Source organism: Pristis pectinata, chromosome 17 (genome assembly GCF_009764475.1).
Source record: "Pristis pectinata isolate sPriPec2 chromosome 17, sPriPec2.1.pri, whole genome shotgun sequence".
NCBI lineage: Eukaryota > Metazoa > Chordata > Chondrichthyes > Rhinopristiformes > Pristidae > Pristis > Pristis pectinata.
This window is the reverse complement of record NC_067421.1, coordinates 10,203,604-10,227,805: the sequence shown is the minus strand read 5'-3', so window position 1 is coordinate 10,227,805 and position 24,202 is coordinate 10,203,604. Positions and strand designations below refer to the sequence as shown.

At 42.5% G+C, this 24,202-nt stretch overlaps 2 protein-coding genes across 2 annotated transcripts; one reads left to right on the top strand and one right to left on the bottom strand.

The window, feature by feature from the left end:
* Window positions 1-1,934: 1,934 nt before the first annotated feature.
* LOC127579655 (immunoglobulin lambda-1 light chain-like) lies at window positions 1,935-7,394 on the top strand. The gene is made up of 3 exons (XM_052032584.1): window positions 1,935-2,023; window positions 2,123-2,467; window positions 6,896-7,394. The coding sequence occupies exons 1-3, from the start codon at window positions 1,975-1,977 to the stop codon at window positions 7,222-7,224; spliced, it is 723 nt and encodes a 240-aa protein (XP_051888544.1). The 5' UTR covers window positions 1,935-1,974; the 3' UTR covers window positions 7,225-7,394.
* A 13,077-nt stretch (window positions 7,395-20,471) lies between these two features.
* On the bottom strand, window positions 20,472-23,918 carry LOC127579656 (immunoglobulin lambda-1 light chain-like). The gene is made up of 3 exons (XM_052032585.1): window positions 23,803-23,918; window positions 23,334-23,681; window positions 20,472-21,163 (listed from the first exon to the last, which is right to left on the bottom strand). The coding sequence occupies exons 1-3, from the start codon at window positions 23,849-23,851 to the stop codon at window positions 20,841-20,843; spliced, it is 720 nt and encodes a 239-aa protein (XP_051888545.1). The 5' UTR covers window positions 23,852-23,918; the 3' UTR covers window positions 20,472-20,840.
* Between the last annotated feature and the right edge of the window lie 284 nt (window positions 23,919-24,202).

Here is a 24,202-nt window from a genome sequence, read left to right as displayed (position 1 = left end):
AATGAAACGCAAGATGTAACATAAATTACATGATAATTGCCTAAAATTATAGAAGAAAATGCCGTCTAGAAGCAGAATCCTAGCCCCAGTTATCAATTTCACATTAGTAATGTCAGCAACTGAGTGGTTTTGACTGATGACTACACAGTGATCAGTTCCAAAACGCAACAACTCATGCTCTTTCTTACAAAATGGCTCGATGTGGGTAGAGTTTATTAGATGATGCACAACCAGAATACCGTGGGCCCAGAACTGATAAATATTCATGGAAAAATATTCATTACTACAATTTTTTCCAATCCTTATGGTTTTCTTATATCTCAGATAAACCAACTAACTGTGAAGTTATGTCCCATAAATTTGATATGAACATCTAACAAACTGTAATGATGTGAATAAGAGGAATAAAAAGGAAACCGTCGGGTGAACTGCATGTCACTTTTGTGTTCGATCGATTGATTGGCATGCGCCATTCCAACTTAAGGTGAACCAATAAAGTCTAAGTTACTTTAACGAGGGGAATAGACTGAGATGAGTGAAGCCGTTATGCAGAAGATTGCGTAGTTTGGACGCTCGTTGAAGGCTTGTAGTTATACCGGTTTCAAACATTTTTTATTATTTAAAAAAAACCTTGCTTCCAACACCATCTCCGACAAAACATTCCAGAACAAAGTGCCGCGGGAGTTTTCTTTCATTCTGCCCTTTTTTGTCAATTACCTTCAGTCAGTGTCTTCTGGGTGCTAATACTTAGGCCAGAGGGAACATTTCCTTCTAAATAATTCCGTAATAAAACACAACTTCAAGATGTTCAATGTATTTGTCAAATTTACTCTCAAGCGCCCCTCTCTGAGCAAATCAATCCGCTTTTATCTAGTCTCTCCCAGCTAATATGCGTATTTGTTTCTTGATGATATTCTAATTCTGTACATATTCTGTATGCTTGGCAGCCTAGCTAAAGTGTTACGCACAGAAATAACCACAATATTCCAGACACGGCTCAAACAGTACTCCTATTAATGGTTAGCATTCTTTTTGCTTTAGAACTGAATCCCCTACCTCGCAAATCAACTTCTTCAACTGATCAAGCTACCTTCAAAATGTGTAAATATTTCCCCAGCCGTAATTATGTCGCTAGGCTGACGTCGTGTCTCCACATTTTTGTTACACAAATGAAACACTTGCCTTTCATTTGCGTGAAACTTTAATCTTCCATATACGCATCTATTCTCCATTTTAATGCGAATCCTTTCAATTCCATGTACGTTCAAATCGCAAGTGGTGTAAAAAAGTCAAAGCTGAGTAAGTGCTTTGCAATATTGAAAACGGTAATAACTTCAGGATCAATATATTTGATTTCTCACGTTGAACATGTCAGTATTGAAGAAAATATTTTCAGCAAGTCGTATACTTTAGATCTAGCCTCCTACTTTCTCGCCTACGTGTGCCGCGTGGAGACATCTCAAACCAACTGCAACCTTCAAACATATTTGAGTTCTTCATTAAAAGCCAGCTGATTGTAACGTTGCACGTTAGAGATAGCTGAATCTAGTGGATGGGTCCCTACAGTGAAGAATGTCGAAGAGGTTGCAAAGTTAATAGGCTGATTGATTTGCTGATTGAGGCTTACCACATCTGACATGTATAAAAGGAAATATAAAACATTTAGGCAATGAATTGATTAGTACAGTGACATTGTCTATGCTACTATAGATGCCATTTTAAGTTACTTCTCAATAATTCCACGTGTAGCGTGCAACATCTTTGTCGATTTATTATTCAGTGTTGCCATCTCCAGTTGGGAAGTCATGTGAACACAGCTGCTCAATTAGGGGTCGTATCATCAGCGTTAATTTGCATAGATCTGGAGAACATGATCACATGCCCCCATTCGTAGCATTGATAAGGCAGGGAGAGCTGGTCAACAGTATCTTCTGGCTGCAAACCGTGCCCTTTCTGATCCCATCCGAATTCACGATGTTCGGGTGGGTGGGTGTCATCGCAACGCTGATAATTTGCGCAGTCTGTAAGTCTCTAATAAATGCTGTTTGAATATTAGAGCATTTTGTGATGCAGATAATTAATCACATGAAGCCCACCATCTAATACTGGTTTATATTTCTAGGTTCAAACGCGGAGATCACATTAACGCAACAGCGATCCCTGTCCGTTCAGCCAGGAGGAACAATTAAGATCAGCTGCAGCGTGTCTGGCGCTAGTTTGGGAAACACTGACATAGGATGGTATCAGCAGAAACCCGACAGTGCTCCCCGATTTCTCCTCTATCATGATCTAAATCGTGATAGAAAGGGTACTGGGATTCCCGATAGATTCTCTGGAAGGTCGTCAAGCAACGCTGCGTATTTAACAATCAGTAATGTTCAATCCGAGGATGACGCCGATTACTACTGTGGTTGGGAGCAGTCCTCCGAGTTTCACTTCGGCGGAGGCACCAAGCTGACTGTAACTGGTAAGTAGCATTTACTTTATTTTGTGCAGTTGAATTTCTTTATTATTTTATGCATCTAAAATTCATGGAGTCAATTCGGTTATTGGTACAACAATGGCGTACCTGATACGCGAAGTTTATACTCAAAATTCAAACTGTGGTTTATATGAATCACGCAGGCATTCTAGAAATAAGATTTATTTAATGATTAGTTTCAACCTTGAAGCAGAGGTAGTGAACAGCGAGAATAAGTCTCACGTCTCAATAATAGTCAAAACATATAAGTTAGGGATATGTGGAGCTATTAGCAGGGATAGGAATTTTAGAGCAAATATTTAAATTGTGAGTGCTGTTGTCCCATTTTTTGGGGTTTCCTTTATTCCTCAAGGGAAATTAGACCAAACTGTTTAAAGTTGCATCATTTTCGGGGGCATAAAGAGAGAGGATGATTGACACAACGAAATAGAAAGGGACAGTTCGAACAGGGGAGCGATACTGGGATATCGGAGTCTGTATCAATTCCTGTAGGGCGAGGAATTGCAATCCGATAATCAGAAACTTCCCAAATATTCCTAAATAACTCAATATTCAAAACATTAGTTTGGAAACGGTTCCGTTTCGCGCTAGAACTTTGTCTCCTCCTTGCAACAGATTGTAATGTAAGAAAAAACATCAATGAACTTATTACATGGATGGGAAAGAAGCAGAACACTTTCCGAATAATCTCTCGCCGGCACTTGTTCGTTGTTTGCAAACATAAGACTCTGCTAAGATTTATTGTTTGTAGCTTATGTCCAGATATATTTACATTAACATGAGACCAGATGAAATTAGTTTGAAAGCAGTACATACATTTTATCCTTGAGCGCTGATAGAAAAACTGTCACAAAATGGGTTTTAACCAAAACTCGCAAGTCTTCGAACATGTATTTGGATGATAAATACTAAACTGATTCAGTTTCCGCGGAGTTTTCCCTCCCCTCACCATAGATTTCTGCGGGATGGTTGTCACAAACCCTGCAAACTCTGAATAACTTATATGATTCGAATTCTATTTGTACATACAGTAACATTTATCAGAATAGCATGCAAGATAATTTAATCATTTACTTTAAACCAATTTATGTTTGTAACAATCATCCTCCAGTTATCTTGAAACGGCAAGTTAGTTGGTATCGGCTATTATTATTTGGAGACATGGCCGTTGCATGGGGGTTATATTGTTGGCACTTCCTCGCTATGCTTCATATAATCTCAATGTGTTTCTAAAGAGTTGGATGCCGCAATTTTGAGGTTTTTTTCCCCCGTATCTAAACCGTGCTGTTTCTGACCTGAGAGTATATGACAGAGCTGTGTGGAGGGAGATTTATTTTGTATTTGATCCTTGAGGTACTTTTCTGTGAATGTTTCATGGGAAAGGGAAGAAGTTGGTGCACGAGCAAGATACAGAGTGAAGTTCCTTTTACTTTCTTCCATTAAACGCTTGCAGCAGATATCTCACAGATTCGCAAAATGAACCTTTATAATCTCCTTTCAAACGCTCCAAGGATAAGGGCATGATGAGTTAAAAATGGAGCTAATTTCCTTTAGACTATCGCGATAAACACTGACAGGACCGGGACAGCACGGGTTAGCCGCAGAGAAAAGCTTCTTGTTAACTGTCCCGTCAGTGGGTATCAGTCCTCAACAAGTGATAGAAATTCTGCAGTTTGACTACACTAGTAGTTTGGCACTGTACCCTAAACCTAAATATAGAACTTAAGAAAAGTGCTCCCATGATTATTCTCCAGCATCAGAATTGATCCCCTCCTGGGAAATGAGGCTGGGTAAACGGCGGAAGGAGCACTTTGGGGCCAGTCACCATAATTCTAATAGTTTTAAAAAAGGTTATGAAAAGCCATAGGACTGGTCCACAAGTTGAAGTCCTAAATTTGGGCAAGACTAATTTTGATGGCATTTGATAGGAACTCTCTCAGGTTGATTGGAAGAAGCTGTTAACAGGTAAAATGAAGTTTGGCCAGTAGGAAGCTTTTGAACGTGAGCGACAGACAGTTCAGGGCAAACATAGTCCTGCTGGAATGAAGAGAAAGGCATGTAGGATAGGGAAAACTAGATGACGGAGGGATATTGAGCCTCTGGTCCGGTAAAAGGAGGTATATGTCAGCTAGAGACAGCTAGAATCAAACGAAACCATTTAGGAGTATAATGAATGTTGGAGTCCATTTAGTAAAGAAATCAGTAGGGAAAGAGGGGGCATGAGATGTCCTTGGCAAATAAAGTAAAAGAGAATCTTAAGAGATTCTCTAAGTACAGTTATGCGCAAAAGGGCAATTAGGGAGAGAATAGGTCCCCTTAGGGATGTGTGGTCGTCCACGTGTGGAGTCATGGGAGATGGACGAGGACTTAAACAAATACTTGGCGTCTGTATTACGGTGGAGAAGTCACTGAAGGTAGGGGAATCCGGGACGAGAACAGTGATGTCCCGAAACATATTGATATTATGAAAAATGACATGTTAGTGGTTTTGAGGGGCATAAAGGTGTATAAATCCCTGGGGCGTCACCCACTATATCCCAGGACGTGTGGTAACATGGGAAGAAATTGCTGGGGCCCTGGCAGAGACTTTTGTACCTTTGTCAGCCGCAGATGAGGTATTGGAAGACTGGAGAATGGCTGATGGTGTGCCTTTATTTAATAAGAGCTGCAAGAACATGTGAGGGAACTACAGGCCGGTGAGCGTAACGTTACTGCAGGGGAATCTGCGAGAAAGGATCTATCTACATTTGGAAAAGCATAAACGGATTAGGAAAAGTCGTACTTATGTGTGGGAAATCACGTCTCACGAATTTAAATGAGGTTCTTTTGAAGAGGTGACCGAAAGGATTGACGAGGGCACGGCGGTGGTTGACCACATGGAATGGACAGCTTGAGTTATAAAGAAGGACTGGATAGGCTGGGCTTGTTTTTCCTGGAAGCAAGGAGGCTGAGAGGTGACTTTATAGAAGTTTATAAATCCTGACGGGTATAGATACTGATAGATAATGTGAATGGTCAAAGTCTATTTCCCGTGTTCGCGGTGCCTAAAACTAGTGGTCATAGGTTTACGGTGAGAGGGTAAAATAAAGGGGTCCTGAGTGCAGGTTTTTCACGTAGAGGTGGTGGATATATGGAAGGAGTTGTCAAAAGAAGTGGGTAGACGTGGATACAACTATGACGTTTCAGAGATATTTGGACATGTGCAGTACATGGATAGGAAAGGTTCAAAGGGATATGGACCAAGTGCAGGTAAATGGGTCAAACTCAGGAAGACACCTTAGTCGGCAATTGCGAATTGAGCCGAAGAGTTTGTTTCCGTACTGTATAATTCTATAACTTCAATGAATGGCCCGGGCTTATCACGGGGAACTTATTGCCATGGACTGATAAATGCATTTACATATCATTTGCTACATTGGTGGCTCTGAACTCAGGAATGCACAGCAGAGGGCGATTGAGAGCCACACCTGTCCTGCCTTCATCGTATCTCCACTTAAGTTGTTGGGGTAGGGAGGGAACTGAAGGAGGGAGAATGAAGAAGAGTGAATGCGCGTGTATGTGCGCGCGCAAGCGGGTGGGTGTGCGAGTACGCGCACCGAGTTTTCTCAGGTAGCCTGGTCTGTGCGTTGAAACCTATGCAGTACGGCGGTCTCCAGACCTCTTATACATTCATGCATTTGGATCAAGACATCTCTTTGTCATGACCGCGTTGGAGCTGCTGTGCAACGGGTAACCCACGTGAAAACAAATCACGCTCAGACATCTGGGCTTGAAGCGAGTCATCCTCTGCACAGAGAGACGACATAAGAAGCAACAGAAATAGAAGCAATGGACTGCGTGTGAAAATAAGAAACAGGGATCCATCGAGATATCTCCAATTGACAGGGAAATGTTTGGTTATTTGATTCAAAAATGGTATTAATTTCACGTTACGTCACGATGATGTGCTGAAGATAATGGAAGACCGTTTAGGGACGCAGAAGTATTGGAGTTGTACTTGGAATTGCCCAGTCATTTCTGGTACCGCAAAGTCTCAGTAATTGCAATGTACCTACATAATTGATTTTGTGATGTTTTCGAGTTATAAATATTGTCCAGAACACCAAGGTAAGCTCCCCTGCTCCTCTTGAAAATAACGCCCACGGGTCGTTTCCAGTCACTGGACCTGCCTAATGCCAACAAGCATCTCAGGGACCGCATCTCTAACAGCTCAGGACGCATTCAGTACAGTAGTACAGTGTTAGTCCACATTCTTCACTCAAGTCTTCGGTGTGGGACTTGAACCCACGACTTGCCATTTGAGAGGCCGCGGGTCAAGTTACTGAGCATTACATTATTAACATACGATTGATTCACTGATCGGATGTTAGTATGTACATTTCTTTTAATATGTGCAATTATTTTTCATTCCAGTTGGAAATTTGTCCATTCCTTCGGTTTCCCTTCTTGCACCCGCGTCCAAGCAGATTACTGAAGGAAAGATGGCGACTTTGGTGTGTTTAGTCAATAATTTTTCCCCGAGCTCGGTGGAGGTTTCCTGGAGCATGGACGGCAATGTCGTGAAGACTGGTGTCCAGACAACTCGAGCCGTCCTTGACAGCGACCAGACCTACAGCCTGAGCAGTTACCTGACCCTGACCTCCCCCGAGTGGAACTCCCACGAAGCGTACACTTGCGGGGTTACACACGAGTCTCTCGGGTCTCAGCTGAAGCGAAGCATCCAGAGATCAGGCTGCGCGTAAAAGGGAGCCGGCTGGCTATGTGTGCGCTGTTATTTATGAGTTATTCACGATTGCTTTATTTGTATTTGCAAGTGGCTTTCCGAGAGTAGAGCTTTAAATATATTTACATTATGGCAAAAGAATCTTTCACTTTGTGACGCACAATTATTTGTTTAAATGAAATAAAACAATATTCATTTGCCAACCGCTGAATATTTCCTGTGTGAGCAGTTGAGCATAGCCAGAGAGAGAGAGGTCATGTGCAGATTCCTAAATGCATTGGGATTATGATCCCTACCTTTTACGGTCAATCTTTATTCTATTCACTAAGACCGCCAGTCATTCGAGAAGCAGACACGCAGTTAGAAGTTATAAAATTAGATAGAATATGTTGGGTGGTGTTGGAGATGCCGCAGTACAAGAAACTGCAGCTACAGGCGTTCGAGTTTAAAGGCGATTTCTACTGTCACTATTAACAGAACAAACCTGACACGGATGTGTGATTAAATTGTAGGGATATAGAAATAGGGACAATTCGAGCCTGTTCGGCTCCCTGTGATAATGGCTACTCTGTGCTCTACATTCCTATCGCTGCTTTTGCTGACATAAAGCACGGGTGCATTAAAGGTACAAGGCTTTGCTTACACCTGCATTCAGCTTCCCGTGACACTGCCCAGGGAGAGTCAGAAGTGAATGGGAGTACGTTAATGGGAGTAGAAAAATACAGTTAGAATTTATACTCATTGCACATCAGAGAAAGACGTCAAAAATCCAGAGGTGAGATATCTGCTGCTATTTCCATGCGCTTATTACCGGGAATCGGAAGTCAACATAATCCCCGCTGGCAGCCTATAGTTTCCAACAAGTTCTTAAAATTGGATGGGTTAGCAACACGGGCCAGTTTGTGCTGTCCTGGATTCCCCTCCCAGAACTGCTCCCTTTCTACCCGATTCCCGCACTTGCTCAGATTAGATGTGAAGGACCTAGTTTTATGTCCTCGCAACCCAGAGTCCAGCAGCATTGTCTGGATGTCAAGACCTCAGGCGGCGCAGTAGGGAAGCTTCATCCTGAAATGGTCTTGACATCCTTTGACAGCTGGTTACATGACTCTGCTTTTATCATTTTTTAACCATGAAAATGGGAAGAGGTAAAGGGCATTTGGCCCTTCTAACTTCTTCAGCCATTCATCAAGATGTGACTGATATCCTACCTCAACGTCATGTTCCTGCCTTCTGCTTGAATATTCAGAAATCCATCGTTTTCTGCATTGCATGAATTCAATGTCTGAGCCTCCAAAGGGTAGAGAATAACACCAACAACTGGACATTTAGTATATTTGTTTGACAGAGGAGCCAGTAGTGCGGAGCTACCTTCTGTTGGATTATGACTGAACGACGCTGTGTGAGAATCCCACCTAAACGCCCTGATTTCTTCTCACGTCAGTCCTCAACGGCTACCCCTTAATCTTACACTGGAGCCATGGTTGTGGACTACTCAGCTTGGAAAGTATCCTCCCTCCATTCAGCCTGTTAAAATCTGTTAGAATTTTAAATGTCAATGAGATCGCCCCTCATCCTTGTGAATTCTGGAAAAAATCGGGGCCAGGCTATTCAGTCTCTTCTCATTTGGCGAATACACTGTCGCTGGAACCAGTCTAGTAAATATCTGTTGAATCCCCTCTATTGCAAGTGCACCTTCTTAAAGCACATTTCACCAAGGCTTTTAATGTGGCAAGAAGTCACCATTCTTGGATACAAATCCCCTTGTCACAAAGGCCAAAATACCATTTGCATTCATAGTGGCCTGATGCTATAGGATACCCAATTACCTTTAAACGACAACATTACCCATTCTCTCACCATTTAAAGAACTACTCAGATATTGGGATATCGTTAAAATATATTGAAATTAGAGTATATTATCAAAAAATTAAAATAAACGTTTGAAAATAAAATTGTCACTGAAACAGGTAAACACATAAACAATTAAATAAGAAATCAAAATAAACTATAGAACATAGAACGCAGAAAATTACAGCACAGTACAGGCCCTTCGGCCCACGATGTTGTGCCGACATTTTATTCTATTCTATTATCTTTCTAACTCTTCTCTCCGACATAGCCCTCCACTTTTCTATCATTCATGTGGCTATCTAAGAGTCTCTTAAATGTCCCTAACGTATCTGCCGCCAGAACCTCTGCCGGCAGTGCGTTCCACGCACCCGTCACACTTTGTGTAGAAAACTTACCTCTGACATCCCCTAATACCTTTCTCTAATCACCTAAAAATTATGCCCCCTCATGTTAGCCATTTTCACCCTGGGGAAAAAAAGTCTCTGACTGTCCACTCGATCTATGTCTCTTATCATCTTGTACACCTCTGTCATGTCACCTCTCATCCACCTTCTCCCCAAAGAGAAAAGGCCTAAATACAACCTATCCTCATACGGCATGCTCGATAATCCAGGCAGCATCCTGGTAAATCTCCTCTGCACCCTCTCTAAAGCTTCCTTCCATCCTTCCTATAATGAGGCGACCAGAACTGAATACAATACTCCAACTGTGGTCTAACCAGAGTTCTATTGAGCTGCAACATTACCTCACGGCTCTTGAAATCATTACCCCATCTAATGAAGGCCAACACACCATACGCCTTCCTAACAATCCTTTTGACCTGCGCAACAACCTTGAGGGATCTATGGACATGGACCCCAAGGTCCCTCTGTTCCTCCACACCGCTGAGAGTCCTACCACTAACCTTGTATTCTGCCTTCACATTCGATCTTCCGAAATGTACCACTTAACACTTCTCTGGGTTGAACTCCATCTGCCATAATGATCTAGAAAACCATCTTTTATACACACCGTGTTCATGCCCTACAATACTGCTGCTCATTTGGTTTGCCTGGTCTCCATGAAGATTAAAGACCCCTGTGATTGCTGTATTACCCTTGTTAAATGCACTTCTAATTTCCTTCTTTTATTGAGCCCTTCACTACCTCTACCCTTTAGGGGGTCTATTTACAACTCTCAATGTTTTCTGTCCTTTACTTGTTTTTTGTTAGCTCGTCCCACACTTCTTGACTTTCTATACCAATATCCTTCCTCTCCTCTGCCTGTAACTCATTCTTTATTATCAAGGGTGACCCACTTCCTTTCCCATTTTGCCTATCTTTTCTGATCATTAAGTGTCTGGGAATATTTAATTGCCAACCTTGGTTAGTTCCTTGTAATGGCAATTAAATTGTACAAACTTATTTCTGTGTGTGTCACATGTTTAAACAACTTACTGTATCTTTCACTTTCTACAATCATCTTTTCCCTTCACCCTGCAATCAATGGTGTCCCGAATGCTATGGAAGGTTGAACCTGGCCCAAGATACGAGAGGCATTCCCCCGTGTAATGCTGAGTGATGTCCCTTTGGATTCTGCTCCAGGTTCATCGGGCGCAGCACTTCCTGCTTCAGATTAATGACGGGGAACTAGTTCAAGACTGAGCTTCGTGAATGGCGTTTCAAATATGTCTCTGTTGAATGTCCACCTTTCACAACACACGCCCGACCCGGGACTCTCGCTTCTTCAACGTTAGTACTTCTGCAAAGGGCATAACAATCTGCCAACAGGTATAAGTTTAGGCAGCTGTCTGATGATCTGCGGAGACCTCAAAGCAAAATGCTCAATTATTCTGCCCAGCAATTAAAGTAAAATCAGTGGGGAAACACATAAACTAAAATGGCATCCAGATATTTTTGAAGGATCCTTTTTCAAAATTTTAAGAGCCGCAGTCTCCAAAGAATTACAAATTTCATGTTGCTGATAAAGATTTAATCACGACAGAAAATGCTGAGCAGTTCTGACGGCTTTCCGAATAACTGTTAATATTTTATTTCAATGCACCTTCATCAGAAAATGTAGATGTTTTCAATTACAGAGAATAGGGGGGATGGAGAGAAAAAAAAGAAATGCCTGCAATAGGGTGGAGACCGAGAGAGAACAAATAGAACACTACACCAAGAGAAATGTGGTCAATCACAACTTTTCTGTCTGCAGGAGACACTGAGAGAGAGAGGGGACTGTGGCAGCGAGTACTGGCCAGCACAAGAGCTTAGATTAAACAAGGTAAAAGAGACAAATGGAAATTCCGTTGCGGAATTTCCTCAAGGTGACCATATCCCTCATTCTACAAATACAGTCAAGCCAGAAGATCAACCCCGGTTCCTTGTGGAGTGCAGAAGGGCTTGCCCGGAGATGTAAAGGTGCACCTAAGCATAAACACGGAAAATTCTGGAAACACCCAGCAGGTCAGGCAGCATCTGTGGAAGAGGAAGGAGCATTGCTGATACTTGAATTCCGAGATCATTCATCAGAACATTCTGATGGATGTTGTTGGACCTGAAACGTAAACTCTGTTTCTCCTTCCACAGATGCTCCTTGAGTTGTGGTGTCTACAACACTTTCTGTTTTTACTTTGGATTTCTAGTATCTGACGTTTAATTTTAATTTTCGTACAGCCAAATATGACGGGCTAACCTAGCGAAACTGGAACACAAGACTCCATGTGTGAAATAAAGCAAAAAACACCATGCGGAAGAAAAAAAACGTATTGTTTGTTGTCTTTACTAATTTAATTTCTTGTCTTTTGTGAATATTGGATATCTGTAGTCGTGGGTGTACGTGGGATTGTGGGGTTAGCGAGGGTAGTTAGGGGACATAATAATTTTTTATCCATGATGATGTGAGGAGGCCCTCTGGAACAGTTGATCTGTTCCTGACTGTGATTTTCCTGTGCTCTGATGCAACCATTCCGCCGGTTTGCTGAAGGTCAATAGTCCACCTTGATCTGTGACGAAGCAGAGAGGAGTTCTTGTGCCACCCTCTTCCACCCAGCTGATCGCTGACCATGGGACTGTGCTGGTGGACTCATGGACTTTGAACTGAAAACAGAAAACAGAGAAGAAAATGCCGCCAAACAAGAACTTTCACGCCATCTGTCAGTAATAATAAATATGATTCTAATAATCACCAGCAACCCAGACAGCGTTTATGGAGAAAACTACCGTGTTGATATTTCAGATCATTGACCCTTCATCTGAATTAACCCCAGCTTAGAAACAGCGAGGTCCAGTGCACAGATGACCGTAGAACCTGGCGTAGCATAGATACCGTGTTGAAACCCTTGAATTTCTTTTTATCAGCCGCATGGTGCTTCATCATATCGATAAGGTCGCTGAGTGTACAGTGCAATATTATCAAAAGGATGGAGACGAATTAGGTTCTTCCATTTTCTCAGAGCCTTTCTGGTTTATTCTCCTCCATTGTAATAATTTCGGCTTGAAAATTCAATTCATTTATTCTATATGTTCCCTGGTTAGTTATAAAAGATGGATTTCTTTTCATTTTCTGATAGTCTCATTGAGATTTTCGTAGCCAAAAATTGGATCGTTTTCTCACACACTCTGTTTTGGATCTGCATTCACGTTCTTGCTCCAACGTTTCTATCATAAACCCTGTTCTATGTGCTTGTGGTCAGACATTGATCATGAACTTCCGACTTACTGTCTGTTTCGACCCCCTCTCATGGAATGTGCTTTTCTGGTTGATCGTTCGCTTCTGGGAAATATTTGTTTCACAACTATTTAGTAGCTATGATTTATATTTGAATTTAAATTTTCGAAATCAACATTGCAAGAATAGAAACAGCACACACCATCATCCTGGTAATCGCACGATCCATAAGAATGGAGTTGAATAATTAGGGCATTCAATCACCAGCAGTTACACGATTTACGTAAATCTGATTCATTTTGGTTTCGTGAAGAATTTAAAATTCATCTGTCAGGTGTTTGCTTAATTCACAGTTATATTCAAATACTGCTAATCAACAACGAGGTACATCATTTTACTTGTGTTGTGGCATTGTGACAGTCACTCCACTGGTGACATTATTGTAAGCCGGAAATTACAGGCACTCCAGTTCTCATAAACCCAAACTTTACTGCCCGCCCTTGCAAAGCGCCACGCACTTTAAGCTCCGTCTCAAACTAGTCATCGTGAATTTACTGTCTCTTTCTAAACCCATCCCCGTGTTTTTGGAGACTGCATTTGAATCTTTGCAGAGAATTTTCAACTCTAGCTGCAGCACTGAAATAACCATTATTAGCGTCTGAAATGACATTATATGTGGTCATGACCGTGGATCATAATTACTTGCTGTCAATAAATTTTATCAATGGACAAGTCCTCTCCTCTACTGCTCAAATGCATGGAAGGTCTTCGTCTGACTACTTTTTGACATATATGATAATAGTAATAACATCTCAGCAATATCTACCACCACATTTCTTTGGAAGCTCTCAAGGAACTGAGTCCTTCCATTCCTTGCCCAAGTGCTGCACTTTACATTATAATCGAAAGACATAAATTTGTGTACAAAAGAGCAGTACTGATGTTGAATTAGCTCTGCATTGTTCCACACCTTTCCGGATCAAGGAATGGATGAGCCAACACTTTCTCCTTTAGGACTCAGAAGACCAGTTAGTGCACTTCAAAATCTATACACCACAAAATGATTCCATATCTCTCCGTCTTCAAGTTGAACTGAGAGCCTGCAGTTTCAGCCATCTCTCTGAACTGTAACAGAGTGTCCATTCAGACCTTTCTACATCACAATGACCACTACATATACATTCATAAACTCACCTTTCATCTCCCTCACAAGTCCGAGAAATGCTCATCTCTGTTTTTGTTACTTACAGGCCTCAATTATGAATGTTCTTGTTGACTGCAAATCCGTCACCACCAGAAACCTCAGCTAGATTAGAAATTCATCATCAAATGCCTCATTTAAATCCACATACATGTGCTGAAATCCCTTTCGGAATGGCTGTATCTCCAAATATGCTCAAAATGTCATGAACAATTCCCTATAGACTGTGCGTTGTGGCATCAAATCTTATGTCTGCAATTCATAAGTCAAACCTCTTCATTCAGTTCTTTTTTTATTGACAATCTTCAAAACCAGTGTCTGACGAAGAATGTAATTATCCTTCCCAATAATATGCAATTTTCTGACCATTACATCAGCATCACGCATACTAATTTAAGAGTTAAAGTCTACACCCACACTGTGTGGGATTATGTAAGCTTTATTCATTTGCTTTCCACAATTTTAACACGTATTAAAGCCGATAGCTTGACATTGACAGAACCACTAATATTTTAATCAAGATGAATGAAGAAAGTATTTGTCATACTCAACTCCTGTATCGTCATGAGCTACAGCGCCATGCGATTGATAGAACCATAGAACCGTAACAGCACAAAACAGGCCCTTCGGCCCACCATGTTGTGCCGTCCATCAAACCACCCTCACACTATCTAACCCTTTCCTCCCGCATATCCCTCTATCTCACATTCCTCCATATGCCTATTCAACAAACTCTTGAACCTGTCCAATGTATCTGCCTCCACCACCACCCCAGGCAGGGAATTCCATGCACCTACCACTCTCTGGGTGAAAAACCTCCCCCTGACATCTCCCCTGAACCTACCACCCATAACCTTAAAGCCATGCCCTCTTGTCTTGAGCATGGGTGCCCTGGGAAGGAGGCGCTGACTGTCTACTCTATCTATTCCTCTCAATATTTTATATACCTCTATCATGTCTCCTCTCATCCTCCTCCTTTCCAGTGAATAAAGCCCTAGCACCTTAAGCCTCTCCTCATATTCCACACGCTCTAATCCAGGCAGCATCCTGGTAAATCTCCTCTGCACCCTCTCCAAAGCCTCCACATCCTTCCTATAATGCGGAGACCAGAACTGAACACAATACTCTAAGTGCGGTCTAACTAGAGTTTTGTAAAGCTACATCATCACTTCGCGGCTCTTCAACTGAATCCCACGACTTGTGAAGGCTAACATCCCATAGGCCTTCTTAACTGCTCTATCCACCTGTGAAGCAACTTTCAGTGAACTGTGACTATGAACCCCCAGATCCCTCTGCTCCTCTACACTGCCAAGTACCTTGCCATTTACCTTGTACTCTGCCCTGGAGTTTGTCCTTCCAAAGTGTACCACCTTACACTTCTCTGGATTGAACTCCATCTGCCACTTGTCAGCCCAGTTCTGCATCCTATCAATAACCCTCTGCAAGCTTCGACAGCCCTCCACACTATCCACAACACCGCCGATCTTAGTGTCATCCGCAAACTTACTAACCCAGCCTTCCACCCCCTCATCTAAGTCATCTATAAATATCACAAAAAGTAGAGGTCCCAGAACAGATCCCTGCGGGACACCACTAGTCACTGCCCTCCAATCCGAGGGCACTCCCTCCACCACAACCCTCTGCTTTCTACAGGCAAGCCAATTCCTAATCCACACAGCCAAGCTTCCCTGGATCCCTTGGACTCTGACCTTCTGAAGAAGCCTACCATGAGCAACCTTATCAAACGCCTTGCTAAAATCCATATAGACCACATCCATCGCACTACCCTCGTCAATCTTCCTCGTCACCTCCTCAAAGAACTCTATCAGGTTTGTGAGGCAAGATCTTCCCTTCACAAAGCAATGCTGGCTGTCCCTAATCAGTCCATGATTCTCTAGGTGTTCATAGAGCCTATCCCTTAGAATCCTTTTCTAACAGCTTATCCACCACAGACGTGGGACTCACCTGTCTGTAATTCCCTGGACTATCCCTACTACCTTTTTTGAACAAGGGTACAACATTCGCCACCCTCCAATCCTCTGGCACCATCCTCGTGGACAACGAGGACTCAAAGATCCTTACCAGCTGTTCAACAATCTCCTCCCTCGCCTCTCTAAGCAGCCTGGGGAATATCCCGTCAGGCCCCGGAGATTTATCTGTCTTGATATTATTTAACAACTTCAACATATCCTCTCTCTTGATGTCTACAACCTAGAGAACATTACCCTTACCAGCACTCCTTTCCGCATCATCAAGACCCCTCTCCTTGGTGAATACCGAAGAGAAGACTTCATTGAGAACTTCTCCCACTTCCGCCGCCTCCAGGCACGTTCTCACACCTTTTTTAATCGGACCTACCTTTACCCTAGCCATCCTCCTACCCTTCACATACGTACGTAAAGGAGGCCTTGGGATTTTCCTTAACCCTACTAGCCAACGCCTTTTGATTTCCCCTTCCAGCTCTCCTCAGTCCTTTCTTAAATTCCTTCCTCGCTACTCTATATTACTCACAGGCCCTGTCTGAACCTTGCTGCTTATACCTTATGTATGCTGCCTTCTTCTCCCTAACTAGTCGTTCAACTTCTCTCGTCACCCACGGTTCCTTCACACTGCCATTCCTTGTCTGCCTCACCGGGACATATTTATCCCTAACATCCTGCATAAGATCCCTGAACATCGACTACATCTCCATAGTACTTTTCCCTTCAAAAAGAGCATCCCAATCTACACTCCCAAGTTCTCTCCTTATAGCCTCATAGTTCACCCTTGCCCAATTAAATATCTTCTTGTCCTCTCTGCACCTGTCCCTGTCCATGACAATTTTAAAGGTTATGGAGCAATGGTCACTGTCCCCCAAATGCTCACCCTCCAATAGATCCTTCACCTGTCCCGGTTCATTTCCTAAAACTAGATCTAACATGGCATTCCCTCTAGTCGGCCTGTCGACATACTGCATCAGGAATCCCTCCTGGACACATTTAACAAATTCCGTCCCATCTAAACCCTTGGCACTAAGCAGGTTCCAGTCTATATTTGGGAAGTTGAAGTCTCCCATGATAACAACCCTGTTATTTTTGCTTGTCTCCAAACACTGCCTGCCAATCTGCTCCTCTATATCTCTACTGCTACCAGGGGGCCTATAGAATACTGCTAGTAGAGTAACTGCTCCTTTCTTGTTCCTTACTCCCACCCATATGGACTCTAGAGATGATCCTTCTGCAACATCCATCCTTTCCGCAGCCGTAACAGTGTCCCTGACCAGTATCGCCACCCTCCTCCTCTTCTCCCCCCTTCCCTATCCCTCTTAAAACACTGAAAATCACGAATATTCGATATCCACTCCTGCCCTGACGTCAGCCACGGTAGATGGACTGAAGTGTGTAATGTAGATGGACTGAAGTGTGTTTACTTAAATGCAAGAAAGGTCAGGAATAAGGGGGATGAACTGAGGGCTTGGATAAGTATGGGGGACTATGATATTGTGGCTATTACCGAGACTTGGCTGATGTCAGGGCAGCAGTGGATATTGAATATTCGTGGTTTTCGGTGTCTTAAGAGGGATAGGGAAGGGGAGCAAAGAGGAGGAGGGGTGGCGATACTTTTACAGCCTGTATTCTGCTTCTCCTTCCCCAAAGACCCTCTACCTGTTTGATCTAACTTTTACCCATCCCCTTCTTCCTCTGACTTACTCCTCCGGTTCCCTTCCCCCTCACAAACTAGTTTAAACCCTCCCGAACCACCCTAGCAAAGCTAGCCGCAAGGATATTGGTCCCCTTCTGGTTCGGGTGTAACCCGTCCTCTCTGTACAGGTCCCACCTTCCCGAGAAGAGATCCCAATGATCCAGAAATCTAAAACCCTCACTCCTGCACCAACTTCTCAGCCACGCATTTATCTGCCACCTCCTCCTGTTCCTGCCTTCACTATCGCGTGGCACCGGCCGCAATCCCGAGATTGCTACCCTTGAGGTCCTGTTCCTCAGTCTTCTGCCTAGCTCCCTGAACTCGCTCTTCAGGACCTCATCCCCTTCCTACCTATGTCGTTGATGCCAACATGGACCACAACTTCTGGCTGATCTCCCTCACGATCAAGAATCCTGTGGACGCGATCAGTGACATCCCGGACCCTGGCACCTGGGAGGCAACATACCATCCGGGATTCGTGCTCACTGCCACAGAACCTCCTATATGTTTCCCTGACCATCGAGTCCCCTATCAATAACGCATGTCTTTTTCCCACCCTTCCTTTCTGAGCAGCAGTACCAGTCCCAGTGCAAGAGACCTGGTTACTGCAGCTAGGCCCCTGCCGGTCATCCCCCTCGACATCCTCCAAGGCGGAAAACCTGTTACTGAGAGGAGCAGCCTCCGGGGTTCCCTGCTCCGTCTGCCTGCCTACCTTCTTCCTCCTCTTCCCTCCCCTGACAGTCACCATTCTATCTGCATCCTGAACCTCAGATGTACCTGCTCTAAGGGTGGTGACTGCCTCCTGATGGACTGTGTCTACATGATTGTCTCCCTCCCTTCTGCTGCGCAGTGTTTGTAGCTGCGACTCCAGCTCATCAACTCTGAGCCGAAGTTCCTCTAGCCTCAAGCACTTACTGCAGATGTGGCCCTCTTGGGTGTTAAATTATAAGTAAAAAATCATATGGAACCGGGTTTATCGTAGCTAAAGTATTGTTGAATGTATACGTGGTGGGCCACGAATTGCAGGGCTGCAGACATAATGTTGGCAACTGTCATGAGGCTGGGTAGTTCTTTCTTGACAGGCACAGTCATGATGGATTAAGACGATAAGGCCATAAGATATAGGAGCAGAATTAGGCCATTCGACCCACCGAGTCTGCTCCGCCATTGAATCATGGCTGACTTTTTTCCAACCCTATTCTCCCGCTTTCTCTCCATACCCCTTAACCCCTTTACCAATCAAGAACCTATCAATCTCTGCCTTAAATATACGCGATGAGTTGGCATCCACAGCCCTCTGTGGCAATTATTTCCAAAGATTCACCACCCTCTTGCTGAAGAAAGTCGTTATTATCTCAGCTTTAAAGAGATATCCCTTTATTTTGAGGCTGTGTCCTTGGATCCTGGACTCTTCCACTATTGAAAACAATCCTCTCCAATGTCCAGTCCGGCCAGGAATTTCAGTATTCAGTAGGTTTCAATGAGATCTCCCGTCATCCTTCTGAACTCCATCGAGTATTGGCCCAGAAATATCAAACGCTCCTCATAGGTTAAGCACTTCATTCCTGGGATTGAATGGCCCTTCATTTTGTGTGCTAATTTTTCTATGATTCAATGGAACATCAATTCTTTCTCTGAATCTATAATTCTGGTGATCACAACTTAGCCATTTTTGGCCAATTTAAACACCTCTAAGGTCATGTGCAAGAAATGTCCCACTGGCTATTTATACATTAAGGGAAATTAGATGGAGCAAAAAAAACAACCAAACTGTTGGAGCAACTCAGCGGGTCGCCACAATTACTAGAAGCAGAAAAGAAATGACACAAATTAATTGGTACTCCGTTGTTCCATTGTTTTACTTTATGATTCCCGTGTGCCACCTAGATTCTGTTTATAACTGTACAACCATTCATGTTGTAGATAACTATACACATTTTTGGACGCTTGTAAACGCTAGCAGCTAGAGTTCCAATTTGTCCTCAGGTGGTTATGAACAGCTGATGTATTTCACTGGAACTGAAAATGATATGGCTTCGTAACCACAGTTAATTTTTCACTCTTCTGGGGCAGAAAATATCAATGTCCCTTCAGTTTAAACTCTGGAGATGAAATTGAGATTAATTAAAATGACTATTACCATGTTATACTTTTGACCAAGTTTAGGTTGGGAACACAAGAAGGAATAAGAATAAGAGTAGGTTGACCAGGTCTACACGAGGACTCCGGTCTCCCGCCACCTTCCCAAATCCCTTGAATCACTTAAAGGTCTTTCAATCGCAATCTACTTGAGCATCGACAAAGTAAAGAGACCAAAGATTAAAGTTGCATCGACAGAAGAACATTCTCGTTTTCAGTCCTAAATACCCAAACCCTTTGTCTGAACACCGCAACCTTCAGCTCTCCACACACAAACCAGGGGAAACAGTCTCGGCATCTATGCTGCCAAGCGCACAAAGAATTTTATATACATCAGTGATATCCCCTCCCATTATTCGAAACGCCATAGACTATAGGCCCGATATGTTCATTGATATGAGTGTAGATTTATTCTGAAAAAAAATTAAACCATCTAAGGTGTGCAGGCCTCCCCCGCCCCCTCCCCCCATTAGGCGAGGAAACCAAACCTAATTGTGGTATCGCCCTATATAACGGCAACAAGACTTCAACAGATCGCCCGCACCCATCAGTCAACCATCCTCCAATGAATGTTTCCACATGAGCGCGCCATTGTGTGTCTGTGTGTGCCCTTGTGCGCGCGTACATGTGGGTGCGTGAACGATCTCATCGGAACACCAGTTTTTAAATAACAACACGCACACTTTCTTGCTGTTTTTTTCCCCATAAAGTCAAAAGACATAAAGGCAGATTTAAATTATACATTTGATTTATTGTGCTTTAGAAATAAAAGTCATGTAAATGTATTGCACTTCAGATTGGATCATTAATTTTATTCGATAGTTGTATTCGAAATCATTAGCAGTAAGCAAGAATCAAGAATGCAATCTTCAGACCAGTGTCTTTTGATGAACATTTGGCGATGCATTTAACAGAGACTAATTAACATTGGAGTTTCAATCAATAATGATACGGTTTAATGGAATTAAGTTTGAAACTGGCAAAACATAAATGACTAATTTTGACTGCAAATGCCAATCTTCAAAAAAGAATAATTTTTAATCAAATTTTTCAAAATGAAGAAAAAGACGGAAAATAACTTTCTCATATTGATTAAGTAGACTTTCAGTATTTTAGTTACAGCTGGATCTCGCGATGTTCGTCTGAAACGGGTTTGCCTGAGTCTCGTGTTTCACCACACAGGAGTAAAGCTCGTGTGAGTTCCAGACTGAGGCTGGCAGAGTCAGGTAGCTGCTCGCACTGAACGTGTTGTCCGTCTCCTGCTGGATCCGGCTGGTCTCAACTCCATTCTTCCTCGCACTGCCGTCCACAGTCCACTCAATGTCCACAGCGCCCGGATTAAACCCGCTGACCAAACACACCAGGGTGGCAGTACCCTTTCCCGTGATTTCTTCCGCTGAAGGACGGAGGACGGAGACAGCAGGTGGCCGAGGATCTGTTTAAAATAAGGCCACAGTTTAGTAGGGGTTGAGGATATTTGTTTTGGCCTTGCGTTTTGGTTTTGGTTAAAACGTATTCTTTGTTCAAAATGCATTTGGTATCACATGGATCCATTCATTTTAATGAATAAATATTTATTTTCCCTCTACCTGTTTCAATCTGTTAAATTGGGCACATGAAATATTTTCCAACTGAAATACACGATGAATAATTGGTGGTTATGACATTGGGGCACAAAATGTGCAGTGGCGTAAAACGAATTATTTCAGCAGCGTTTTTCACCGATCTCCAAAGTATTGTATCCATTGGCTTCAGTTTAAGTAACATTCCTGAGTATTACCTAATTGTCAATTATGGTTTTCATTGGCGCCTAAACCTCCCTTGCCCTTTCTTCAACCTTCGATACCTTCCCATAATTCAACTGTCAGCTATCAAGACCAGAGACCTCAATGTAATTAATACTTTGCTTAAAAAGGATACGTGTATTTGATGCGTCTTAGCCATTTGCTTACAGAGCTTGTTTAGTGGCGAAATTAAATTTAAAGATTGTCTGCATTTTAAATCGTTTTTGGAAAGTTTAACATTGATATTGAGAGGTTTCCGCTTTGTTTTCAAAATCTTATTCTGCCTCTTGAAGCAAACAGTTCAGATCAGATCTATGGAGTGGGACAGTGAATATTTCTCCTTTCACTCCCTGCCGAGAAAACCAGTTTCTTACAATGTTTACGACCTTAGTGGCAAATATATTGTAGTTGGAGGGAATAAAACTATTTATCTGATATGGTTCAGACAATGGTTCAACGCATAGTTTACTTGCACAATTCATGTCATTCGTCGTGGAAAGTTGAAATATTCGCTGCCTTGCGATTCCATTTTCCCTACGCTGCAAAATGCAACGAAGCTTTAATTTTGCAGGTAACCCACAGGCATCACAATTTAAAATTACAAAAGAATTTCAATGTCACAATTAGCAGAAAAAGACAGTGCGTAATGTTTGCGCACATTGACGTTCAGAAGTAGGAGAGAAATAATTAAGCAAACAGTTGAAAACATAAAAACTGAAGCATTTGCTCATAATAATTGGGGGCGACTCTTCCAAGCGCGTTATGGTTTGCAACTGGCGAAAGTTTGCTTCAGAATATATTCAGGTTCAAATTTGATTCTGATACAGCAAAGCTCTCAAGGAATCCTATGACACCCTTTCGCGGTTCTTTAAAAACATTAAACTGTTCAAAATGGTATTTAAACTTTTTAAAACTATAAATACGGCAATGTTAAAGCTCGCAGTTGTTCTTCTGAGGGACATCTCAAGAGGTTCACTATAATTGATCGGCTAATTGATCCTTTCGTTTTGTCATTCTTTCTGTTTCTCCAGGTACCTACAGAAATTCCCATTAACTACCATGTGTATCACCATCCACGACACAGGCGGCAAATATTGTAAGAAGCTCTGCTATGCCGTTATTTTAGGGAAAATGTGAGGACACACAAAATATCTTAATATCAAACATCACGTCAGGGAAAATGAAATGAAATCTCATGAATTGTTACGGAAGTTCCAATTTTGTGCTCATGATTAATAAAGGTTTTTTAAAATTCATATAAAACAGCTCAGCGCGACGGACAATAACCAGTTAATTTTGCAGCTTTAGATAGCTTACAGGTTATTGGATTGCAACCTATAGTATTGAAGAATTTGCTTTTTTCATATATACATGTTCATGATTTTAAGAAAACTACCCAGAATCCAGTGACTGATGGCTGTCAGCTATCTTCTGGTTTGCGATGGGCATTAACACAAAGTGGTGTTATCATCGCAGATGCATCTACCAACAGAATCATGGATGCAATCAAAAGCGGGAATTCAAGTTATACTCATCGCATACAGATCGGACTAATTCTTATTCTGGTATGGGAAAAGTTAATTCATCGTCTGAAAAGTCAGGACAAATAAAGAAAAACACATGTTGGACAAGCATTTTGCGCTTCGGTGACGTTATGTCAACTAATTTGTCAAAGGAGGCTCGATGGTGGTTGGGCGTTTGGAAAATATCAGTTTTAAAAAACATTTGTTTAGAACCAACCATTAAACGACACAAAACTAATTATTGTGCACGGAAGTAACAAGGAGCCACAGCGCATTGGATTGAAGGTATTTTACTTACTGCCAATACCCAGTTTCGTTCCTTTGCCGAATATGTAAACGTTACTGCTCCACATGGCACAGTAATAGTCCGCAGCGTCCTCCGACTGGACGTTCGATATTGTGAATGTTGCAGTGTTGCCTGACACTGAGCCGGAGAAACGGTCTGGAACTCCAGTGCCTCTGGAAGGGGTACTGCCGGAATAATGGTAGAATAGATACCGAGGCGCTTTTCCGGAAATCTGCTGGTACCAGTAAACATTGCTACTTCCTAAACTGCCACCAGACATGGTGCAGGGTATTTGTACGTTCTGTCCCGGAGACGTGGACTTCGAAGGCGGCTGATTCAGTGTAACTTCCGCGTTTATATCTGGAAACATTCAGGGGGAAGAAACAAAGCACAGAGATTAATGTTAGAGTACTCATAGAAGTGCGAGAAAAACATTGAAGAGTATTCGAGATTAAATCTAATATCGGTGGAAAATACTCACAAATTGCAAAAAGCACCAATGCACTGACAATACGGACCCAGTAAGACATTGTGGTTAATTGAGTGGAACTCACACAGGGCGCCAGGTGAAGTGGCTGCTCAACGTTCTCTCTTGCTTGCTTATGAATCGTGTGACGACGAGTCACTGCGTCTTCCTTATTTATGCAAATCAGTCAAATCAGAATGCACCTTGACACCAATCAGAAGTTGCCAAATTCTACCTGTGTCAAATTATTTCCAAGCCCTTCGGCAGATATGGATTTAGTTTCGAGTTTTGTATTTCTGCACACTTTAATTTATATTTTCATGTACAGGGCTTGTTCCTTATCTCTTTAATTGCATATTTTATTTAAAACTCGTGAAGATTCGCACCTTCCACCATCAGTGAAGATTGTGTATCT